This window comes from Balearica regulorum, chromosome 2 (genome assembly GCF_011004875.1).
Source record: "Balearica regulorum gibbericeps isolate bBalReg1 chromosome 2, bBalReg1.pri, whole genome shotgun sequence".
Lineage (NCBI taxonomy): Eukaryota > Metazoa > Chordata > Aves > Gruiformes > Gruidae > Balearica > Balearica regulorum.
Window position 1 is genome coordinate 46297392 of NC_046185.1, and position 17193 is coordinate 46314584.

General features: G+C 37.1%; 1 protein-coding gene across 1 annotated transcript in view; it reads left to right on the top strand.

Annotated features, from left to right (window-relative positions):
- The window catches only part of PRKDC (protein kinase, DNA-activated, catalytic subunit), a 91664-nt gene that overhangs the window by 40434 nt on the left and 34037 nt on the right, over nucleotides 1–17193 (top strand). Inside the window, exons 43-62 of the mRNA XM_075744148.1 lie at nucleotides 205–373; nucleotides 1288–1353; nucleotides 1779–1851; nucleotides 2071–2219; nucleotides 3387–3524; nucleotides 3722–3841; nucleotides 4796–4939; nucleotides 5154–5305; nucleotides 5901–6032; nucleotides 6473–6584; nucleotides 7908–8032; nucleotides 8125–8274; nucleotides 8696–8869; nucleotides 9777–9875; nucleotides 10544–10754; nucleotides 11332–11521; nucleotides 11875–12090; nucleotides 13392–13504; nucleotides 15254–15385; nucleotides 16567–16746. Coding sequence (XP_075600263.1) covers nucleotides 205–373; nucleotides 1288–1353; nucleotides 1779–1851; nucleotides 2071–2219; nucleotides 3387–3524; nucleotides 3722–3841; nucleotides 4796–4939; nucleotides 5154–5305; nucleotides 5901–6032; nucleotides 6473–6584; nucleotides 7908–8032; nucleotides 8125–8274; nucleotides 8696–8869; nucleotides 9777–9875; nucleotides 10544–10754; nucleotides 11332–11521; nucleotides 11875–12090; nucleotides 13392–13504; nucleotides 15254–15385; nucleotides 16567–16746 — 2845 coding nt within the window. The remainder of the gene's footprint in view (nucleotides 1–204; nucleotides 374–1287; nucleotides 1354–1778; nucleotides 1852–2070; nucleotides 2220–3386; nucleotides 3525–3721; nucleotides 3842–4795; nucleotides 4940–5153; nucleotides 5306–5900; nucleotides 6033–6472; nucleotides 6585–7907; nucleotides 8033–8124; nucleotides 8275–8695; nucleotides 8870–9776; nucleotides 9876–10543; nucleotides 10755–11331; nucleotides 11522–11874; nucleotides 12091–13391; nucleotides 13505–15253; nucleotides 15386–16566; nucleotides 16747–17193) is intronic.

The following is a 17193-nucleotide window of genomic DNA, read 5'->3' on the forward strand; positions in this document are numbered from 1 at the left end:
GTTGGCTTTGTCATTGCTGAATGGTTCCATTTTAGCACAATGTACCTGCAGAGAACTTGAATGAATCTGATTTAATGCTTATACTGCTATAATAATAAAGATCTCTTGAAATTCTGATGATTCACTGGTCTCTGATTGGGGCCTTTCCTGTGCTTCTTAAAGAAAGACTTCTGATGGTGTTTTCTTGGCTTTTTGTATTTTAAGGTCGTGCTATGATGCATTTACAGAAAACATGGCAGGAGAGAGTCAGCTGTTGGAGAAGAGGAGACAGTATCACTGTGCAGCATATAATTGTGCTATTGCTGTTATCAGTTGTGTCTTCACTGAAAGTAAATTTTATCAAGGCTTTCTTTTTACAGAAAAATCAGAAAAGGTGAGAAGCTGTTGTTGCTGTTAGAAGGCTTCCCGAGCATGAGACACGAAGTGATTTTACCTAATTGCAGTAAATCAAAGAATTGAACCCGAATGATATGCAGGTATATTAACAACCTACCCAGTGAGGCAGTAGAAGGAGTTATAGCTGACTTTCTTGCGTCCTTCCTGCAATTTGAATTGCTGATGAAGGTTTTACCGTCTGTTTGGGAATGGGTAAAGTAGTGATACATTTACCCTGTTTTGTGCTCCACACTCAAGCAATTTTCTAAAATATAAGAATAAAACCTATTGTTAAAGTTCTCCAGTGCTTGGAATATGCTTGAATAAGAGATGCTATCTTTACAGTGCACATTGTCTGTGCTGTGAATACTTTAGTAGTTGAATAGCAAAGTTTTCTTAAAAGTATTGGTCTAGAAGAGAAAACATGCCGTATTTTCTGTATTGTACATTGATCTATTGTTTTCTAAGAAGAAATCTTAAATGTTGATCTGTTGTAGGCTCCTTTTTCTTGTTAAAAAAACAAGAAAGCTTGTGGCTTGTAGGAGAGGGACTTTTTACAAGGGCATGTGGTGATAGGACAGGGGGTAATGGCTTTAAACTGAAAGAGGGTAGATCTAAATTAGATATAAGGAAAAAATTCATCACTGTGAGGGTGGTGAGGCACTGGAACAGGTTACGCAGAGAAGTTGTGAATGCCCCATCCCTGGAAGTGTTCAAGGCCAGGTTGGATGGGGCTTTGGGCAACCTGGTCTAGTGGAGGGTGTCCCTGCCCATGGCAGGGGGGTTGGAACTAGAGAATCTTTAAGGTCCCTTCAAATGAAATTATTCCATGATAAATAAAATATGTTCAGAGCAATTGTTGTTGTGTGCAGCATTATAAATTTGTATTTCCAAACATGCTTCGGTTTGCAGAACTTGCTGATTTTTGAAAATTTGATAGACCTGAAGCGTCAGTATACATTTCCTGTAGAAATTGAGGTGAGTGGAATTTCTGGGCTTTAGTGTTGCTAAGTGAAAAATGTGTATGGCTTTAACACAGTGTAGTCACTGTAGACCAAGTCAGTGCTCACATACACAGAAAGAGGATTCTGTAGTGCATAAAAAATGGAGTACTCCTCTAATACTTTAAAATACATTTTTCTGAGAGAAATCCATATTTGAAATTTAGAACACACCTGCAGTGCACATAACTTTCATATACGTTTTAGCACACTTACTCTGGTAATGAATGGCTGTAAGAGTAATTTAGCTGTTGTTCTGTAGCATTAATTATAATCATTTACAAAATGGGATTTCCATTCATGTTAAATGGTTTTGATAATTTTTGGCAGCTCTGTAAATAAATAATTGTAAATAAACTATAAATTAAAAATAACTTTCAAACTTTATTTCTTGCTGTTTAGGTGCCTCTGGAAAGGAAGAAGCGGTACATTGCTATTAGAAAGGAGGCCAGGGATGCAGGGAATAGCGATCAGGGTATGAAAGTCATTTATGACTGAAAAAAATGCCTTCTTACCTTTTATACAGTGTTCATTGATGTCTTGCTAATTGACTTCTGCAGTAGCAGGAACAAATAAAAGCATTCAATGTACTTCATCTAATGACCAATTCCCACCCACACTCAAGGTTAGTGGCCAATAAAGTCTTATTTCTTGTAATTACCTTGATTAATGGTCTATTCTTTTTCCTATTTAGGTGAACCCAAGTATTTAGCTTCTGCATCATACATGATGGATAGCAGTTTGAGTGAGGAAATGAGTCAGTTTGATTTTTCTACTGGAGTCCAAGGTTTTTCTTATAGCTCCCAAGATGTTACAGCTAGCAGCACTCGTTTCAGAAGAAAGGTAATTTACTGACTGACGTGCTGTGAGGAAGAAAAGTTTTATGCTTTCTAGCAATTGTATACATTTATAGGGGTTGTGAAATTTCTAGTCTCCTATATTTGTTCTACATGACTGAGAATGGGTTCCCCCAGAAGATGAGGGAGAGGACTTGAGCAGTGTTCTGTTGGTCATTTTTCTTCTTCCCTCTCTCTACTGCCTACAGCTGGAGAAAAGCAATGCCCTACTTTGGGTTTATAAAGTTGAGTAATGTGAGTGAAGTCCAGCCTGACTTGTAAAAAGATGGCTTGTAACTTTGTGTGCACTCAGGAGGATTTTGTGATGGTTGTGTTTTGCTGTTAGGCATGTGGTTTCCTCATTTCCCTTTTCTTGGTCTTTGAAGGCACTTGACGAACCTGGTTGTATCAAATGCATGGAATAAATAATTGAACGCTCTATTATTTCTGTATATCTGTTGTGGCACCTTGTATTTAACTGTTGCTCTTGGAAGAACAGAATATAACTTGAAGTTGTGTTCCTTCTGCAGTCAAGAGATGTCTCATCAACAGTAATACTGATAGGATTTTGCTATAAAACAAAAAAAGCTTGTCAAAATAACTGTTAACATTGGTAAAGATAAACTGTTTCCATGTTTTGGAGCAAGGAGGTGTTTTAGCTGCAGTGAAGGTAACCAGAAATGTACTTTCTATCTGTTTTGTGTAGTAAAGTTGTAATTTCTAACTGTAAACGATTTTCTTTTGTGATTTACTCTGTGTAGCAAGAGAAAGCTGCTGTGGTTGCTAGTCAGTGTGAAACAACACATCCATAAAAATAGGGCTTTCCCCCTGTGGATGATGTTAACACATTCTTTCAGCTATGAAATGAAATAATTTCTCTGAGGTTCAGCTAACTCTTCCTGCTTCCAGCAGTTGCCACACCTATCCTGGCAGGTAGTAAAGTCAAAGTAACATGAAGCTGATGTCTGTTGGTACAGAAAGTAAAAGATGTGCACAGCTGGTACATATATTTGGGAGGTGTCTGTTTGAACAACACATTTGATGTATTTGCTGTTATACAGTGAGTGTATAGTCAAATCTGTAAACACAGATAAGATCAGAATGACTCATGCCATTATCATGATTTAAAAGAAAATACAGTACAGGTATTAATCATAGTAACACTTTTTTTCAGGAGCCCACAGAATACATGGTTTTAAATGATGAAATGGAACTTGAAATGGACGAACTCAACCAACATGAATGTATGGTTTCTATGACCACTCTGATTAAACATATGCAGAGGAACCAGATCACACCCAAAGTGGAGGAGGCCAGTATTAACCAAAAAGTTGGCATTTTTTCACTAACTATACCAAGAAAAGGGAGTCAGGATTTAATTCCTTCATTTACTGCTTTTCTTGGCTGAAATATATTGAGAACTGTGTGGCTCAAGCTGGGGGCTTTTTGCCTTGGTAAGCCTGTTTGGTCCAAGTGAGTTGATTTTTGCTCACCTTTTTTAAATTTCAGGGGACGGTTCCAGTAGATCTTCCTCTTTGGATGAAATTTCTGCATGGCAAATTAGGAAACCCATCAGTACCACTAAATATTCGCCTGTTTATAGCAAAACTTATTGTTAATACTGAGGATGTGAGTAATTTTTTGTCATATTTTTTTCTATTAACGTAACAGGTTATATTATAATATCAACTGGGTAGTTCTTGTGGGGTAAAATATTTCATCAGCTGGGACTTTTGGGGGATTCAAATTGAGTCATTTGCTGTGATAAAAGGGAGTGTGTTCATAGGCCAAAATTCCAGATACTGCCAGTATTTTGAATGTAATGTAAATACTTTTTCTCCCAAACTCTACTTCTATAAGTAGAGGGTGTCCACAATATGTGTCCTTTGTAAACTGTAAGTAATTGATTCATTGATACTAGGCAAGAGGTATGGCTGATTATGTTTGCCATCTTTGTAGGAGCAAATATAATGGGTTTTTTAATGGTCACGGATGAGTCTCATGGAAACCCTTTGAGCTAAATGATGTTCATGTTGCAGAGAGATACTAAGGTAGCATAATGTGTCTTTGCCTGAGAAGAAACGTTTTCTAAGTCTCATTCTTGGGTAAAACATTCTGGTCCTATTTCATACAGTCATGGTGATGTATAATGTCTCTGTCTGAAATATTCCAAATCCAAAATACAAAAATGCTGAATTTCCAAATTAATTCAAGAAGCTTTATACACGCTTAATGCTACTTTCTTAGTAAAGCTGCCTGAAGTAGAAGGGTAGATGAATGGCATGTTGTTTCAAATCCTTTAGGAACAGGTTTTCTGCATGAGAGCCACATTATGTGGACCCTAGTGAAATAATTACCTTTATGTGAATGTGTGGTTAAACGTTTCTAAGCAGAAGTGAGGAATGTAGTTATGGTTACTTTTTATTTTAAAGTTGTTGTAAAAATTTTGTAGTTGTTGCGTTAGAGGTTAAGCAGAGTGATAGGAGGTTGATTAGCAGTCTTACCTGTAATGATTATTGAACAACAGGTTATTTATTAGTTGGATAATTTGTACTTGATCACTGATTCTCCCGTTTTCTGTAGGTTTTTCGACCTTATGCAAAGCAGTGGCTTGGCCCATTGCTGCAGCTTGTTGTTTCTGGGAATAATGGAGGTGAAGGGATTCATTACATGGTAGTGGAAATAGTAGTTACTATCCTTTCATGGACAAGTGTAACCACTCCCAAAGTAAGAAAATGTCAAATTCATTTTTATTATTATTGCGACTATTTAGTAAGGAATAAGTGAGTTTGTTATTATGCACTTATAATAATTTTCTACATCAGTCCACTGTTTCTTTTAGATACTAACTTCAAAAATAGCTTATTTGCTTGTTTTCATAAAACAATATCTGTTTCCATGTTGGAGTCACTATGTTTATTTTTGCTCCTGTTCATTGTAGGGGAATATTAAGGATGAGATTTTAGCTAACAGATTGCTTGAATTCTTGATGAAGAATGCCTTTCACCAAAAAAGAGCTGTGTTCAGACACAATCTGGAAATCATAAAGACAGTTATAGAGTGTTGGAAGAACTGTCTCTCCATACCTTACAGGTAAACATTTAGGCAGTTGCTTTCTTTTATCAATATTTCAAGAATATAAGTGAACACTATCAAATGAGATGAAAAGGTAAATTCAGCTGCAATAGTAAAGTTTTTATCCCTAGAGCTGACAGTAGAACTTCAGAACTGAACTCTCCAAAGGTTGTAACTTAATTTGCAAAACAAGGAGACACAGGGAAAACATGTAGAGGATTAAAACAATGACAACAAAAGCAGGAGTAATCTCTGCAAAGACTTATGTTTTATTTGAAATTTTGGGTATTATCACTGAATATTGGTGTGCTCTTAGTAAGACTTCTGTGATCTGAACTTGTTGCAGAGAATTTGTGTGGGCTTGTAATCTTTTCAGACTTCCCCACCTCCCCCCAAAGATTTCTTCATTGAAGTTAAATACTTCTTTACTTCTTTCAGAATATATCCTTTCTGCTGTTTTTGGTAGGAGTGTATATGTGTGTATACATACTTTCTGTTGGTTTTGGTGGGGTTGTATGCGTATATATATCTGTATATACACAGAGAGTGATTTATGGTGTGTATATTTTTGGGCTTTCATGTATATAATTACTTTTATGTTTTTATCCAACAGTTTAATATTTGAAAAGTTTTCTAGTGGAGACCCTGATACAAAGGACAACTCAGTGGGAATTCAGCTGCTGGGGATTGTTCTTGCTAACAATTTACCTCCCTTTGACCCAAAGTGTGAAGTAGATCGTGTCAGGTGAGAAATGCAGCTTTGTGGCGAATTATTTTGGTAAAAGCTTAAAGAGAGAGCAAGTCTAACTTGTCAGCATGAGGGATGGGAGCTGGATTGCTCATTTATTGGAATTGTTTGTCCCATCAACCCTTTGCTATTGTCTGTCAGATGTAATGCTTTTCTAGCTGCAAACTGCAGACCACATTTATTTTGGAAAACATCTAGAAGGATGTAAGCTTCTTTAGAGTGGGCCCCAGGGTTGCAGTTTCATGGGAATTAGCAGTCAGGAATTGCTAAAGCAGGGATTTGAGACACTGCAGGTGGAAAATCCACGTTGTGCTGTGTATCCGACTCTTCTAAAAGCAATCTCACTGTTCCCCTAGGCAGCTCAGGTGAGTTTTTTGTTTCAGTTTGAAATTGGATGCTGGAGTAGCGTCTTACACCAGATCTACCTTTTGTGTTAGGTATTTTCAGGCTTTGACCAGCAACATGGGCTTATTAAAGTATAAAGAAGTTTATGCAGCTGCAGCAGAAGTGTTGGGACTTGCTCTTCGATACATTGCTGAGAGAGAAAGTGTAAGTGAACTGTATTGTGTGTTTGATCATTCCTGTCTTAATTCTATGTAGATCTTTTATATGACTATTCAATTCAGCTCCAAAAATGAATATCTTTAAAACTCAGCAGTCTTTGTCCAACAGATCGAGTTAAAAGTTTAGACTATTGACTCAAGAGGAAAAGAATTTGGGAGCAGACTAAGTGCAGAGTTTTTGCCCTGCTCTTTTGGATGGAAAGAGAATGGTCTCTTTCTGAGGCTTTGTTCAGCTTTTGCCAGCCAGCAACGCTGGCACAGTACATTTAAAACTGAGGGGGAAATTTGGGACTACCTTTGGATATCTGTATCTGAGGATGTTTAATAACTTGCAAGTTTTGATGTAAAATTTAAAGGTATTGTATTTAATTTTGAATCCAGTTATTTTCTAGCTAGTGGATAAGGTGAATGCAAAACTGTTACTCACCAAATCCTACAGTACTAGAATTAGGAGATGGTACTTGCTGATCACAGAAATCAGAGAGAAATTAGGCATGAACAGGTTCTAAAAACTATAGACAACAATGTACACTCTAAGATCCCTAATCTAATGATGGATGCACATTGAGTTGTATGAGAGAAAAGGAGGACAAAATGCAGCTAGACTCATGTGCTCCCCCTACGTATCCCCCTACAGCTGCTATTGGAGACAAAAATACCAAGATACTGGCTAGGTTGATTATTAGTCTGACCTTGTAGGTAATTCTTATTTCTTGCCCTACTATTCTTACTTCTTTGCCCACTTAATTGCATTCTGGTTGCTTTTTCCAGTTTGTAGAGCATATTTCATAAACTGAATTCCTGAATTCTTCTCTTTCCCAGTCTTCCAAGTTCCGTTATAAAGCAGTATTTTGAATAAATGAGCAAAGATGGTGCAAATATTTTATCCTATACGAGGCTTATTTCTTTGACATTAAGTGAAGATTGGTGATTATTTTTCACCTTTTAACTGAAAATGTCTTTTTTTTTTTTTTTTTTTTTGCATTCATTACTTGGAAATCTGCCATACCAAATGAGAAGCTGCTACCTATTTATATAAGCATACTAAGCAACTTGTATTTCAAAATTAAGGTGTTGGTTCCAAACCGGTCAAAGGAACATAAATGTATTGTTTGAGCAGGCAACCAGGTGTTTCAGCCAGGCATAGCTGTACAGCAGCCACGAAGCACCATAAATGTCAAGGTGAGGCAGATGAATCTTACCTAGTAAAATGCACTGGAATCAAACGGTACAGCAGAAGAACTATGTGTCATGAAGGTGCTTAGGAGTTTCATGGCTATGCTTGTCTTACTGTCTTTCTCATTTTCAGGTACTTGAAGATCCAGTTTATGATTGTGTCGTAAGACAATTAAAACATCATCAGAACACCCAACAGGATAAGTTTATTCAATGCTTGAATAAAGTTGTTAAGAATTTTCCACCTCTTGCTGACAGGTATGTCATGATTTACATGATATGTTCATTGTAGATCTAGAGGAATAATAGAAAATAACTTGCTTTTCTTCGTGGGTTTTGGTTATATCAAGGTTTATGAACGCGGTATTCTTTTTGATACCCAAACTTCATGGTGTGATGAAAACCTACTGTCTGGAAGTAATAATGTGCCGGGTGGAAGAAATACCTGATCTCCACTTGCATTTAAAGAGTAAAGACTTTATCCAGATCATGAATCACAGGTGAGTGGTCACGTGGTTACAAATGTGGATGAATAGTCTAAATGTCTTGATAACATTTTCTGTGCTGGCCATGACATTTTTACATTCAGAAGGGTTTCTAATTCACATTCATTTTTTGGTCACTGCTCTCCTAATTTGAGCTAATGGAATAAAGTATTAAGATGGTTAGCTCACTGTGAGAAACAAACAAACCCACCCTAAATAGCGTTAAGGTAAAACACCACAGAATGTGAATTTCTGTAGTATGTATTAGTTTAGTTATATTATTACTCTTAAGTTGAACTCAAAATATTTACCTACAGCCCTTTATGCAAACCCAAGTATTACTGCCAAAACCTAAACTGATCTTCTGGTTCTGTGTGTAGCCGTGAAGAAGAAAGCAATGTAACTATTCTCTTTTTTCCTCTTTTGTTTTTTTTAGGGATGATGAAAGGCAAAGGGTTTGTTTGGATATAGTGTACAAGATGCTATCTAAACTAAAACCACTAGAACTTAAAGAACTTCTTCCTGGAGTGACAGGGTTCATTTCTCACCCTTCTGTAATATGTCGACAGCGCATGTATGATATTCTGATGTGGATTTATGATAATTACAGGTATGTATTCACTGCAGATGATGTCTTTCAGTGTTTTGTCACAGGCAGAGTGAAAGTGCTTGTAACACTGTCTTCCAACTTCGTGTCCCTCAGTGCGGGGTTTTTCCAGTTTTCAGAAGAATAGAGCCTGTGGTTTGCCTAAGTAATTCTGGCCTTTGGTGGCAATTTTATGACTTCCACTAGTGGCCAAAGACTTAGCCCTGAACTTTAGCCCAGAACTAGGATGCTGCATAACCACAGCATAATGGGGTAAGAGGTCTTAGCTCTGATGCTATCACTTTTTTCTTGTTGCCAGAATTTGTAACTATTAAGAATTGTACACTAAAAAAAATGTGCTTGTAGGTAAAAGGTGTATTAAGGCTCTTTGACACAATCGGAATCCCTTCAATTTGGTCGTATAAAGATGTTCTTTCTGTTTGACTCCTTAGAGTAGGGAACAGGCATGTACTCAGTTTGACAAGTGGGTTGCTATTGAATCATCTAACTTAGTTGGGTTCTGTTACATGCTTTTTCCCCAAGGTAACTTAACTATTTAGTGGATAATTATTGTGAAGAAAATGTACAGGCAATTTTTACTCCAGTGTTAATTGGGAAAAGCTAATTCTCTGCCTTTTTCTCAGTTTTAACCTTGCAAACTCAGAATTACTTCTGTTTGTCCTTTATAATAAATACATAACATGTATTACTTAGCTTTCTGATTTTTTTTCTTTTCTAAGTGGTGGAGAGACAGAACATTTTTGGCAATGAAGACCTTATGTTATGAAAAAAATGCAGTGTTGTCATGCCACATTGAGGTTTTTTTATGAGAAGGGCATGTTCCTCCTTTTCTCCCACCATCCTCATCCTCTTATTTTACTATGGATTTTTTGAGATAAGTCATTAAGAGACATTTTCCTTCTACTGTCAGTGATCCAGAAAGTCAAGCAGATGGTGATTCTCAGGAAATACTCAAACTGGCAAAAGAAATGCTGCTTCAAGGTCTAATTGATGAGAATGCTGAACTGCAGTGAGTAAGAGTGTTGTGATGACTGTCTGAAGTAACAAATCGCTAAATTGCTTTTTGTTTATAACAGAAGACTTGATCCTTAGAAGTTTTTAAAGTATTTTAATATAAAAGAGTAACAGTGAGATAGTATTATTTCCTTCTCTTCCAATAAGTTAATTTATAAAATTGTGTCCCATAGTGTTACACCAAATTTAAGCGAAGCACAGAGCTTTTGAACAAACTTCTAAGCCATGGAGAAGTTGTTTCAGTATGTTAGACCTAATTTTGCATTAATGTTCTAGAGGTTTTGAACAACAAGAAGGCCCTCCCTATACATAAACAAAAATAGATTAAATGTTGGAGAATGTTGGATTTTTTTAATTTTTTGCTGAAGCAAAAGGTAGAATAGGAGACCTCTGTGCTTATCGCCCCTAGCACTTCTCAAGAGGAAAACAACTCAGTAGAAATATTTTTTTCAGAGTAAACTTTTAATATCAGTCGAATGTTACAGAGGATGGTAGATGAATGAGTAAGTTGGTGTCATTCAGTGGAAGATCCATAGTATGAAAGGGGTAGTTGAAGGCTTTATAATCTTATTGTGATTTTTTTTTTTTAACTTGATTCTTTTGATAGTGTTGTGTTTTCTGTTTGCAAATAGCCAAGAATAACTTTATTCCTTGCCTTTACAGGTTAATTGTTAGGAATTTTTGGAGTGATGAGACAAGGTTACCTACAAACATTCTTGATCGCATGCTGTCGCTGTTAAATTCTTTATATTCCCCCAAGATTGAAACACAGTACTTAAGTCTAATCACAAATTTTCTGCTTGAAATGACCAGCAAGAGCCCAGATTATTCCAGAAAAATATTTGAACATCCACTGTCTGAATGCAAATTTCAGGTGAATTGTAATATGTTATCCTGTGTGCAACCATGTGACAAATTCCGTTCCTTAATGTAGTTACCACTTGGACAAGAATGACATAGTGAAGGGGATTTTTGAAAGTGTGTTTTGTACTCCATAGTTATCAGCTGCAACAGCCATGGGTTATGCACAGTATCAGAAGTTTGGTGATTTTGTGGGGGCAATAATTTTGCTGTCTTTTCAGAAAAGAAAGATTTAATTAAAATAATTATATATACCAAGTATAGCTAATACGTACAGTACTGAAATACCCAGAAAAGATGTTGGTGGAGAGAAGCACCATAAGCTGCAGAAAAATTGTGAAGAAACAGGAATATTGCTACAAGAGCTGTAAATCAGTCCTCAGCTAATCAGTCCAAATTAGTGAGCTTTTTTGCTGAGCTATGAGGAACTTATGTGTGTTTGGGTGTTTCCTTTATAGTCAACTTCTGCCTCTGTACCTAGGATGGTGTTTTAAATTCTGTACTTTAATGTCTGCTATCCTGTCTCAAGGAAGGAAGGCAATAAGCCCTCATTCTTACTGTTCTCATGAAATTTTTTTTTGTGTTCCTAGGACTTTGTAATTGATTCCAGCTGGCGTTACCGAAGTACCATGCTTACACCAATGTTTGTGGAGACTCAAGCTTCTCAGAGTATCCACAGGAATTTATCACAAGAAAGATCCCTTTCTGCATCTGGGTCAGTCAGTGGTCGAGTGAGGGCTACCCAACGGCAATATGAATTCACACCTACACAGCATGTCAGTAAGTCCAGACCAGAGTCTTCTGAAATTTTCTTGTTTGCTATAGGAATGATTTCATTCTTTTCATTCCTATTGCATATACATTTTTAACATAAAAGTGTAAATGCATTTAATATTTTGTTTTCAAGGGCTTTTTTTTTTTTTTGGTTATGAGAAAAAACATCCAGTCACATTTTAATTAGTCTCACATGTATTTTACGTAAAAGAAGTTTGTTTCTTACCTAACAGCTTGAAATCTGTTCTGCTCATAAACACTGGAAATTATATTTTTGGGGGGAGGATCTGCTTCATAGATGTTTTCACTTGATTTATATGTTGGATATGTTACAGCTTTTTTACAATCTTCTTTTACAGGTGGTAGAAGTTCTTTTAATTGGCTAACTGGAAGTAGCATTGACACGTTGGCAGAGTATACACTTTCTTCATCCTCTGAATCCTTGTCTTCATCCATGCTGTTGGTTAACAAACGGAGTGAAAAAATTAAACAAGCAACCTTTAAACCAGTGGGGCCGGATTTCGGGAAAAAAAAGTTGGGTTTGCCTGGAGATGAGGTGGACAGCAAAACTAAAGGTTTGTAAGCCTTGCAATGCAATATCTATATAAATGTTACATTTTTATAGACCATCTTTGTCAGTTATTTAGCTGGCAGCCTGTTATCTTTGAGACATTCTAATTCTAATCTCTCAACTTGAGAGATTTATTTTCCAGGAATGTCTGGTGGTACATAATGTGTGTCAAACAAGCTAGAATTGTGCTAGGAATTGCAAAACCGTGTTGCTAGACAAAAGAACTGACTGGATAAGAAGCCAACGACTGTGATCTTTGCATTCCTGCTTCTCCCCAAGAAGATCGTAGCATGAATATCAGACAGTTCTGTCCCTTCTGTATTAAATTTGACTGTTTATCTCTTTAAAGAAGAAATCTCTTTAAACATATTTTTTCCAAAACATTTCGTGACAGGATCTGCAACAGATTGCAATCTGGCATTAGAACTACTCTGCTACTTTCTGAGAATGCTCCTTCACCCACCCAGTTGATAACTGAAAAATATTAGTACTCTTCTGGAATGGCTTAAGCTCCTTCTCCTCACTTCCTCCCCATTTCATCCTTGCCTACCTTGTCATTGAAATTTTGACTGGAAGGATGAGAGTAGTTGTTCAGGCAGAGAGATATGAGGATTGACCTTTTCAATACCTGAGAGGTATTGCATGGCAGTTTTGAATGGACCGTGCTGAACTACAGAAAGAGAAGGTTCAGTCTACCTTCCAGTCTTCTACCAGGAAAATACCAATTATAGCGGAATAGTTTTGCTTGCTCACTCTTCTTTCCTAGGAAATAGACTAAAGTGAATAGGCTGTGAAGTGGCTTTTCTCCATGACTGTCCTGAGCAGGAGTTGATCCAGTGACAGTTCTGTAATAGTAACGTAAAAAAAATAGTACTATATTATTATTGCCCAATCTTTGAATATATTTAGCAGCTATTTTATGTAGGGAGCCTTATACTTCATGGAATATAGTGCAAATGCCATACTTGCCTGTGAGAGTTTAAAATAAATCTGTCACATGGGCAAATTTGTTCATGAATTTTAGTGCCTTTCCCAGTACAATAGTTTGACCTTTATTCCTCATCCATATGCTTAAAGTTTTTATATAAAAGCTTATTACCTCTTCTCCTAAGAACAACTTAATTTGTTTTAATTTGCTATCTTATTGAAAGGCCTTGCATTGAGTTAGTGGATATGAAACTTAGGAGACGAGCTGGTAAGCTAGTAAATACAAAGATGATGTTTGTTATTATGTGATGCTCTTGCCTGAAATCTGAGGTTTGCTTGAGAAAGAAAAAGCTGTAGTCGTGACCATGTGTTCCCTAGGTATAGAAGAACGAGCAGAAATTCTAAGACTGCGGAGGCGTTTCTTGAAGGACCAAGAGAAACTCAGTCTAATTTATGCTAGAAAAGGTGTGGCTGAATGGAAAAGAGAAAAGGTTTGTCAATCCAAATAAGCTTAAAACCTTAAGTTCCAATGCCATTTGCAGTCTTGTACTTCATCTCTAGAAGTGACTTTGTGAAGAAAGGGTAGGTGTAAGATACTAGTTGCTACTAGTTGCTACAGTACTGTGCAGAAATATTTGGAGAACCTTATCCAGTGTCTGAAGGTCAATTCAAAAATGTAATACAGCCAATGGACGAACCAGAACTGTTGCGTACTGTTAACCTGAAGGAATGTCAGTAATAATCATTTGCTGAGTGTTTATCAAGGCCAGAAACTTAGTACTGTGGGGGTTTCCTGGTTGTGTTATGTACTTACAATAAGTTTAAGTATTTTTAAGCTCTGTAACAGTTTTTCAGAGGTTCATGTTACTAAAAATAACACATTATTGTTCAAAAATGATAGCAGTTAGACCAAGAGTAGAGGAACACAGGATTGAGAGCAATTCACTTTTAGAGTTATTTGCAGCTGCAGACAACTGTGTAAACAGAACTTACGTCTGTAAGAACCACACAAACACCTATTTCAGCTAATTTATATTTATTTGCAGACTAAAGCTACCATTTCCTCCCACCCTGCAAGAGAGAACCTGTAAATGCATTCTGTATGACAGTCCAAAATACAACCAGCAAAACCCCCTGTGGTATTCCACAATAAAAGACCAGAGGAGGCTATGAATGGTGTCAGGACCCCTAAACTTCTCAAGAGATTTGTTGTACATAAACACACACAGAACTTGGCAGCTTGTGTTAATACCATACCTACTGGGGCAAAACAGGAAAAAGTAGGTCCTGAGCAAGAAAGTATTTGGAAATAGTTTTAGCAAAGTCCTAATTTCTCCCCATATATTCCTCTTGAAAGTTTTTTTGAAAATCATCAAGTTGAAGAAAAATGGGCTCAAACAGCAAAATTATAAAGGGTTTAAAAGAAGAGAAAAAATCTTCAAGCTTTCTTCTGTTTCCCTCTTCCATTCTACCAATCTATATATCCACCCATTGTCTGCTGGTTTAACTGGTAATGGCAGTAATTAAAATCCCAGCCTCTGAACTTACTGCTGATTTCCTCATAGTGTATCAGTGCTATGAAAAGGAAGAAAGGCAGAGGAAGAGATAGGTTTTGTCTATATGTGGTAGTAAGTCTTGTTCAATTCAAATGTATTCCTTAAACCTCAGCAAAAGGAAGGGCGGCTATTTAACAATGGCCGTTTACAACAGTTTTATTATGGTTTGGTTTAAGTTTTACTAGGAATCAGTTCTATCAGGTTCATCCTTCTTCCTTCCCCTCCCTATCCCACTGTGTGAAAAAAAAAAAAAACCACTCTAGCTTTAGTAACCTCATTTTACTTTGCACCTGGGTCAGGCTGCAAACCATTGTATAATGGACCACTGTGGCTCAGCTGGCAGCAACTTATTAAACCATAGCAGCTCACTACCTGTCAGTCATAATCATTCTCTTTAAAAGTGACTTAAAGACTACCTGTATGAAAGCAGGAGCTACGAAGCATTAATATTAAAAGTTAATGGCTGAAGTAGGTCTATGAACAAGACTTTGGAGCTTTTAATTTACTAAGATAATTTTGGGTTTAACCATATTACAGCTTTATAGAAAATGTGTTTGTTTAGTAGGCATGGCAAAAATTTATAAAACACACCAGGAATGCTCTCGCTTATTTTGTCTTATCTAGCTACAGCTCTTTCTAAGTAATATGATTATGGTTTTTTTTAACATGAGCAATGCATTTCAGGAGATGAAATCTGAGCTGAAGATGAAGCATGATGCCCAGGTTACTTTGTACAGAAGTTACAGAGTAGGAGACCTTCCTGACATCCAGATTGAATACTGCAGTCTCATTGCCCCTCTGCAGGGCCTTGCCCAGGTCTGTCTGCTTTCCAAAGGTCGTTTCTGAGGTTTTCTGTTCTTGTAGGCAAAATGATGTGTAGTGGGGCAACTGCTTTCAAAATTTATTTGTGTTTTTGTAGTCAGCCACTGTGACATGCCTTTAAAGAGCCTGTTTTGAGGGAGTGTTTCTCCTACCCCTTGGCTGGTGCAGTGATGAGAGAAGATGCCTTGTAGCTTGCCTCACCTGAGCAATTGAGTTGAACACTGAGGACTAGAAACATCAACTGTTGTCCATTGCTCTGGGTTTCTCTGCTTGAGAAACAGATGGTGGTGGTCTTTACAGACATTATTGCAAAGGACATATCACTGTACAGCAACAAAACAGCCACTCTTATTCTTTTATATGGCTATGGTGGAGTTGTAAACATGCAGATGAAGTTACCGTGTCTAAGACTGGACTCGGACAACTCAGTAAAGCTGATCCAATGTTCCTTTTCCTACCTGAGAGGGGTAGAAACTGTAGGCTGAACCTATCCCATTTTACAGTGTTTGGGAACTCACATTGTTCCTGATTACCTTTGTATTTAATTTCTTTTGATGGTCCCTTATCTCTCTGTAAAGGGAGGAAATAGCACAATCATGAGTAATCTAATGCTATTCAGATAAAAAGTTAGACCAAACTCCAGTCCTGTGATAGACCAGGATGCATAGGATTATGTTACACATATAAATGTGTTTCTGGGTTGAAAAAATGCCTTTAAATCTGAGGTGGAACTGTCTGTCTGTACAGACAGTCTGTCTCTCTGTGTTGGCTCCCTCAGTGTTAGGTCCGGGTCTCCTCACACATTGATGTCTTCTGTTTTTTTCTGAAACCCTCCTCACTGGCAGTGGTGTCCGTAAGATAATATTGGGTGTCTGGTTCCTGTAGTGGGAATTGTAAATATGTGAAAACTGTAAATTCCATCCTCTCCACCAATACTCTGGCCTGAAACCTACATTGCCTTGGAGGTTCCTTGTGAAGAAGAATTAAGATGGGGTTTGAATGCGTAGTACACCTATTACCAGCATAGATGTAATTCCCAGAGTAATTATTCCACTCCCAAAGAATGTCCACATAGGGATTAGGTACAGAATGGGTCATATCTCTTAATTTTATTTATTGGTTTATTGTGTCACAGCAAAATTCAGTGGCCTTATTGCTTTTGTTGTAATTTACAGAAAGATCCAACGTTTGCCAAGCAGCTTTTCAGCAGTTTGTTTGGTGGAATTTTTCATGAGGTAGAAAAATCTAAAACTCCTTCTGAGAAAAAAACAATCATCCAGAAGCTGCTGAGCAACTTTAATAATTTCCTGAGTATGAGTGTGTCTTACTTCCCGCCATTCATTGCATGCATCCAGGTAAATCCTTCTATATGGCATGAAAATAACTGAATATAACGTCTTTGAATGTGGTAGTGAAGATTAAGTACTGTTACTGAAATTTAGACAGAGATGGAAAGAGAATTGTTAACCAAATGGATGTTTCAAGTGACTCTTAAGGTGAAGAAGGTAATTCATGCCTCTGAACTGATTTTTCAAGATTTCTGCAATTTCTAATCTGTAGAGTTTGAGTCACCTTTTAATGCTTTAATTGCATCAGTAATAAGAAGAGACTTGATTTTAAATGAAAGCCACAGGAACAGTTGAAAGGGTTACGTGGGTGTTGTGCTTATCTTCCTGTTTCTGGGAAGTGCTTACTGAGGAGTACTTTGATGTCTTGAGGATATCAGTAGCTGTCAGACTGTTTGTTGTTAGCAACTCTTTATTTACTTTTTCAAATTAGTCCCCTGAAGTAGTTGTCTGGGG